Genomic DNA, 7,463 nt, shown 5'->3' with positions numbered 1-7,463 from the left:
TATATATATAACTGAATCACTTTGCTGTGCAGCAGAAAGTAACACAACATTGTAAATCAAGTATACTTCAATAAAATTTTTAAAAAGGGGGGCCCTATACCACCCCTTTACCTGATATGAGTGTGACAGGTGGCTTGTTCCTGCATATTCAACACTCTCCCCCACCCTCATCCCCCATGCGCCAGAGACCCCAAAGACGGCTACACTACCCATGGATCTCTCTTTTCCTGTTCAGTCATTGTGCATTGTTGATGCCTACTGCATGCTCAGCAATGTACCGTCTGTCTTCTGCCCATATCCCAGGAGCCCAGATCCCTAGTTACTGCTCTCTTTGAGGTCTCATTTTTTTTTTTTTTTTGATTCAAAGATGTCGGGTCCTGCACTTCAGCTCAGTCTATTAGGGCTTCTTCCGTGTTTAAAGCATGCACACAGGACTTTCTGACCAGGAAACAAAGTCTTGAACTGGAACAGGTTTCTGGCCCTATTTTTGCCTCAAGGGTGGGTCTCTTCCACTCTGACAACCTTGATTCCTTTATCCCATTCTACTTCCTGCTCAAACCCAGCCCAGTGCCCTGCCTAGTATGATCATGTCATTCTCCTTTCTCACCTTCCTCTTGAACCCCAGTCTATTCCTTCCCAGGCTCAGTATTGTTTTGTTACCTGCTCATAGTTGGCAGAAGAAGTCAACTTCCCAACCCCTCCCCTATATGAAACTATAAAGGCTCCTGCAGCTCTTCCATGATAAAGAAAGGGGCAACAACATCGTGTGGAGGAAGCTCAAGCAGCCCAGGTATCCAGTCTCCCACCCCGCTAAGCTCAAGATTCTTTCCAAGAACACATATGTTGGAGACCCAAGCTCCTGGAAGCTCCAGCCTTTGTCTCTTCACCTTGAACTCTCCTTTCTCAAGAATACTGTTCTTTGCCTTCTAGGTCTTCGTCACATTTGGGATCCAAGCATCTTTTTTACCAGCCACAAAGAGGCAGATCAAGATGCAGAAAAGAAACATTTGCCCTATGTACTGGTTACTGTTGCATCTCCTACTTTCAGAATACGGTGAGTGCTTTTCTTTAAAGGTTGGTGGTCTGTGAACTTTTGAGGGATTGTGGGAGATGATGACCAGCACTAGGAATAACTCTGGTTCTCCGCCATAGAGTGAGGGTCATCATTTCACTCCAATCACTTCAGTCTAATAAGGTATCACCTGGGAGGCAGTCAGAGCACAGTGGTTAAAACTGTGGACTCTGGTCTCTAATTGCCTATGTTTGAATCACGGCTCCATCTGTTACCGGTACACTTTGGGTGAGTTAACTTCTCTGTGCCTCCGTTTCTGCATCTATAAAATCGTAACAACCTGTGAGATATGGCTGGGGTTTAAATATTAATAACAAGAAGAGTTGACTGTTATTTTATTTATTTATTTAAATTATTTTATTTATTTATTTATTTTTGGCTGTGTTGGGTCTTCGTTTCTGTGCGAGGGCTTTCTCTAGTTGCTGCGAGTGGGGGCCACTCTTCATCGCGGTGCGCGGGCCTCTCACTGTCACGGCCTCTCCTGTAGCGGAGCACCAGCTCCAAATGCACAGGCTCAGTAGTTGTGGCTCACGGGCCCAGTTGCTCCGTGGCATGTGGGATCTTCCCAGACCAGGGCTCGAACCTATGTCCCCAGCATTGGCAGGCAGATTCTCAACCACTGCGCCACCAGGGAAGCCCCGACTGTTATTTTAAAATATCACTCTTCTATATTATAAAAACTTAATTTTTCTCGTGTCCTTAACCCCTATTCCACAATCAGCCTCAGTCAGCCTCAGGCCAAGTAGAAAAGGATTCAAGTCAAAACTAACTCCCACTCTGCTCCGCACCTCTGACACTCTATTAAACACTCCTCGGGCCGTCTCCTATTGTGCAACTAGGAAGCATGACTTCTTAGAGAATTCTTTTTTTTTTTTTTTTTTTTTGGGCGGTGCCACACGGCTTGCACAATCTCAATTCCCCAACCAGGGATTGAACCCGGGCCACGACAGTGAAAGTGCCGAATCCTAACCACTAGACCATCAGGGTACTGCCCCGAGAATTCATCATTCTGAATCAAAATTAGCCCTCATACAATTTTAACGCAACTATTCTATTCTCCAAAACTTCTCAAATCAAATCCACTCCCTCTTTCACGTCACCCCTACTCTTGTTCATCTCAGTTTCTTATTTAGTTTTACTCATGATTCTAACCTTAACTCCAATTTGTACCCCATTGCAGATTTTAGGGGTCCTTTCCCAAATAGAGCTAAACTCTAATCCTATGTTAGTTCAAATAAGCTACACATGTGTGGGGTGAGGTGCTAGGCACTCATGTCCAAATTAATAGTAAAATGAGCCACAAATGAGATAAATTTTGTTTATCTGGAGAGGCTGAGCATCTTTGTCCTTCAAGGTAGTGAGAGGCAAAAAACAGGCACAAACTTAACTCTAGCTGAGCCTTCAAGAAGGTGGAAATGCTTCCCTATACTTGTAGATCTTGATTTGCAGACCTTAATCCTGGGAGATCTTATATATTTAAGTTACATATAACTTGCTCTTTTCTAACCTTTGCCTTGTAATCAGGAGCCCCTGGAACTTTAATGCATATGTAATCACCCAGATACCTAGGCCTATCTCAGACTCTGATTCATTTAGTCTGGAGTGGTTTGCCTAGAAATCTTTATTTTCAACAAGCTCCCCAGATAATTCTAATATAGGTGTTTTCTGAATAACACTCAGAAATATTTTCCAAGAAAGAAGCAATACCACTTTAATAATGAATTAATCAATATATACTAGTTTCACCTGGGTTCTACAACTCCTTTATAATACTTTTTATCTGTGTTGAATATTGTACAGCAGATGATGGAATAAGCTTACTATCAGTGAAATTAGGTCATGTAACCCTGGTGTTGGGGGTGGATGTGGAGGGTGACTTAGCATGGTAGCTAAAAGTGCAGATTCAATGGCCTGGGTTCAAATTCCTGTTCTACTACTTACTAGCTGTACAAACTTGGGCAAGTGTCAACATTTCTAAGCCTCAATTTTTTCATCTTAGCTGTTGAGAATAATAATATCTATTTCATTGGGCAGTAGTGAGCATTAAATAGAATTATCCACATAATAAGTTTAACCAACCATTGAACAGAAAGTATATATGCTCAATATATATCATCATTTATGATTATCATTAGGCATAACCTCCATTAGTGGTAGCACACCCAGCCCAACTTCCAGTGAACCCACCACAGCCAACACTGGATCCAGTGCAACCTCCAGTGCGACTGGGACAGCCTCCAACACTACATCCAGCACGACCTATGGTGCTACCACCACAGCCACCAACTCTGGATCCCAAGTGACCTCCAGTGGATCCAGCACAACCTCCAATACTGAAACCAGCATGACCTCCGGAGGGGCCAGCACAACCTCCAATACTGGATCCAGCGTGACCTCTGGAGGGACCAGCGCAACCTCCAATACTGGATCCAGCGTGACCTCTGGAGGGACCAGCACAACCTCCAATACTGGATCCAGCCTGACCTCTGGAGGGACCAGCGCAACCTCCAATACTGGATCCAGCCTGACCTCTGGAGGGACCAGCGCAACCTCCAATACTGGATCCAGCCTGACCTCTGGAGGGACCAGCACACCTGTCAACACTGGATCCAGTGCAACCTCCAGTGGGACTGGGACAGCCTCCAACACTACATCCAGCACGACCTATGGTGCTACCACCACAGCCACCAACTCTGGGTCCCAAGTGACCTCCAGTGGATCCAGCACAACCTCCAATACTGAAACCAGCATGACCTCCGGAGGGGCCAGCACAACCTCCAGTACTGGATCCAGCGTGACCTCTGGAGGGACCAGCACAACCTCCAATACTGGATCCAGCGTGACCTCTGGAGGGACCAGCGCAACTTCCAATATTGGATCCAGCGTGACCTCTGGAGGGACCAGCGCAACCTCCAATACTGGATCCAGCCTGACCTCTGGAGGGACCAGCGCAACCTCCAATACTGGATCCAGCCTGACCTCTGGAGGGACCAGCACACCTGTCAACACTGGATCCAGCACAACCTCTGGGGGGACCAGTACAGCCTTCAATACTGGATCCAGTATGACCTCCGGTGAGACCAGCATAACCTCCAGTACTGGATCCAGCACAACCTCCAGTAGGACCAGCATGGCCTCCAACACTGGATCCAGTGCAACCACAGGAGGCTCTGGTACACCTTTGTCAACTGGAACACACACAACTTCCAACAGAATTAGCACAAGTGCTGGAACTCCAGTGAATACAGTGAAGCCCAGTGGGTCCCTGAAGCCATGGGAAATCTTCCTCATCACTCTGGTCTCGGTTGTAGTGGCCGTGGGATTAGTTGTTGGACTCTACTTCTGTGTGGTGAGTGCCTAATATATAGGCACTGGTGGGAAGTGCCTGGGGGGAAGGAATAGCAGGAACATAGGGAAATGAGGTATGAATAGTAGGGCCACAAGTTAGGGATGAGTAGGGAGGAAAGAAAAATCAGGAGAAAGTTACTAAAGAGACATAGCAAGTTAGAACCAGAGGAGCCAATCAATGTGCAGAGGAAGCTATTGACTTGTGGGGAAAGGGGAGCAAAAGAAGATATAAAGACTGGTGGAAGGACTGCTGAATGAGTGAAATGCTTTAAAGGGGGAGAAGATTCCAGAAGGAGTCCCTGGTGAAGGCTTCTCGGGGGTGCGGGGGAATCCAATTCTGAAATGATTCTGCCTTCTTTTTCTAGAGAAACTCTCTGTCCCTGAGAAATGTCTTTGACAGAGCTGTCTACCGACTCCATGGCCCCAACCTCGGCCCAGGCCCTGGAGGGAATCATGGAGTCCACCACAGGTCTGGGTGGAGCCCTAACGGATTCTGGAGGAGACCAGTATCCTCAGTAGCCATGGAGATGAGAGAGACCCACGATGGGCTCTAAGCGGCTGCTGAAGCCAGAGAGCCACATTCCTCCCAGAGGGAGCCAGCCTGGGGGACCAGAGACCTGAGTGTCCTTTCATTCGTCCCCAGGAGTCCCCTCCCAGCTTTGTTTGGGTCTCTGCCAGCCTTGGGGAAGACACTTCCTCCCTCTCTCTTGCTTTTACCAGACACTGGAAAGAGGAGACTCTGCTGGTCATTTAGCTAAGAAATAAACACATACAAACTATATCACAGAGAGAACCTGTGTGTGCACATGAGTGGGTGTCTGCCGCGCCGAGTTGAATTTCCCGGTTGTATGAGAGAACCCCATGCTGGAATCCACTTGGTATTCAGAATCTCCACAGTAAAATCCAGAGACATCATCCATATCTGTCCCCTTTTTCTAATCCTTCTTGCCCCGAGCAGGAACCCTGTGCCCCCAAGAATCTCCCAGACTGAGAGGGGAATTGAATTGGGAGAGATGAGAAGGGAGGGCAGTGCCCGGATCCTACAGGCTCATGGATTAGGCCTGTGGTAGGTAGAGACTATGTTGTAGCACATGCAGAACCCAGAGCATGACCAGAGGAGGTATGCTGTTGGGTGGGGGGAGGGGCGGGGAGGGAGGTCACTCAAAGTCACAGTTTCCAGGCCATTTACATTTGCTCTAGACCTGGGTTAATTGTCAGAATGAAGGTGTTGGTTGATACTTTCACTCTCAGTGCTGCCTTTGGAAGCAGAGAGAAAGTGCTTCCTGTTTTTATCAAGGGAAAGACTTCCTGGCCTGCTAAGATTTCCTTTCAAGAGGGTCATGGCAGAGACACTTGGGGTAAAGCCTGAGGTTCTCATGAATTCCCTTCCCACAAAGGCTGCACATACCCCTTTCATGGTCTAGGATAGAAGGCTCCCTGATCCTGCAGGTCTCAGAGGACAGAGGCGAGCTGCTTTGAAAGGCTGGGTTGCTCTGAATCCATGAGGCCAGTGACACGACTTCCACCGGGGACAGAGGCCTCAGGAGAGAATTAGCAGGTTGTTGGTGGGTTCACCCCAACTCACAGCAGTGGAAACTGCTCTGCCTTCCACCACTCATTGGGTTTCTCAAGTGTCCGCAAACCAGACAGTTGATCCTAGTCAGTGAGGCCATGCTGAGCCATGTACAGGCCCATCATCATCATCATCAACATCATCATTATCTTACCTACAGGGACCCAGCAACCGGAAGGAGAAGCTGAGTTGAACCCCCTAGAAAGTTGCCTCCCACTGGTGTGAACTGTGGAAAGCATAATGTGAAAAACGTGAAAATAAGGCAAGGGAGTCCATTTAGATAATTAAAAAATGTAAAACATGCATTTTCAAGTTTAAAATTCTAATAGACAAATGCAAAGAGGCTGGATGAGAATAAAGTTAGTTATCTAGAAGAGCAAGTGGAGAAAGTAGCTCAATTAGATACAACAAACCAGAGATGAAAATCACTGACACAGAAAATAGAACACACTTGGAGGATTGATTCAGGAGGACTAACACACAAGTAGTAAGGTTCAAAACAGAGAAAAAAGGAAGAGGTAGACCAGAGGAACTAAAAGAACAACAGGGAAGAAATATTTTAGTCTGCAAATTGAAAGGGCTTATTAATAACAACTCTGTAAATATACTAAACCCCATTAACATCTATTTTAAACAGGTGAATATGCTATATAAATTATATCTCAGTAAAGCTGTAAAAATATTATTACCCAGCAGGCATATCGTGTAAATAAAAATTTTGATTTCCAAAGATAAACAGCAATGGGCACTTTGAGACAGTGGGAGATGAAGAGATGAAACCACGGTGAGTACGTAATTCAGCTTGTGGTTAATTGACATGGTTACACTGTGAATATCTCGCTACTCCCAGAAACTGGAGTGTGTACATAGAGTTAGGAAGCATCATGACTCAACTTTCATCATGGGATCCGCTTACATGGACGAAACATGTTTTAACCCGACAAAGCCCCAGCTCACCAAGGAAGTTTGAGGTCTTCCTCAAGCAGAGGTCTAGGATGTTGACAGGATTAAGCGCTTTTGCACTGTTGGCCTAGTGCAATGATCTTTAAATGGAGTCTGCCCATACCCTTGGAGGTATATGAAGACTTTCTAAAGAGTATTATGCAGGTGTGGGATATCTTATGGGAATCATCTTCCAGATCTTCAACTTCCGTATGTATTTTGTGCCTGTGGTCAAAGCATCTGCTAGTTATACTTTTCTAGCTTTCCTTCTATAGCCACCCACCCACCTTTTACATTCTAGCTCCTATATTATTATGGTGGATTTCCCTAGGTGCAAAAAATTCCAGGGTGCAAATAAAGGGGATAACTCAAAATCTCTTCTAATTTAGTCATCGTATACCCAGAGGAGGGCTTCATGTTTTCCCTTGCCTCACATAAATTCCTATTAGGGGCTAAGAGAAGTGTAATAAACTGGGAATTTTTGGACATGTTAAGATGTTATTGATTCAGATATATTGTAGAGTGAGG

The 7,463-nt window shown here is 45.9% G+C and overlaps 1 protein-coding gene across 1 annotated transcript; it reads left to right on the top strand.

The window, feature by feature from the left end:
- The first annotated feature begins 990 nt into the window (after positions 1–990).
- MUC21 (mucin 21, cell surface associated) lies at positions 991–4,433 on the top strand. The gene is made up of 3 exons (XM_068558992.1): positions 991–1,054; positions 3,208–3,696; positions 3,778–4,433. Exons 1-3 carry the CDS (start codon positions 991–993, stop codon positions 4,431–4,433), a joined length of 1,209 nt encoding a protein of 402 aa, XP_068415093.1.
- The last annotated feature ends 3,030 nt before the right edge of the window (positions 4,434–7,463 follow it).

The sequence above is a fragment of the Eschrichtius robustus genome, chromosome 12, assembly GCF_028021215.1.
Source record: "Eschrichtius robustus isolate mEscRob2 chromosome 12, mEscRob2.pri, whole genome shotgun sequence".
Classification (NCBI taxonomy): domain Eukaryota; kingdom Metazoa; phylum Chordata; class Mammalia; order Artiodactyla; family Eschrichtiidae; genus Eschrichtius; species Eschrichtius robustus.
The sequence above is the reverse complement of the archived record's forward strand: the minus strand, read 5'-3'. Positions and strand labels throughout refer to the sequence as shown.

Bases quoted from the DNA above. Each gene is read 5' to 3' on its own strand.
- MUC21 (XM_068558992.1), top strand. From the start codon at position 991: ATGCAGAAAAGAAACATTTGCCCTATGTACTGGTTACTGTTGCATCTC. The intron at 1,055-3,207 runs GTGAGTGCTTTT...GATTATCATTAG, and splicing joins TCTCCTACTTTCAGAATACG to GCATAACCTCCATTAGTGGT. The intron at 3,697-3,777 runs GTGGGACTGGGA...CTGGGTCCCAAG, and splicing joins TGGATCCAGTGCAACCTCCA to TGACCTCCAGTGGATCCAGC.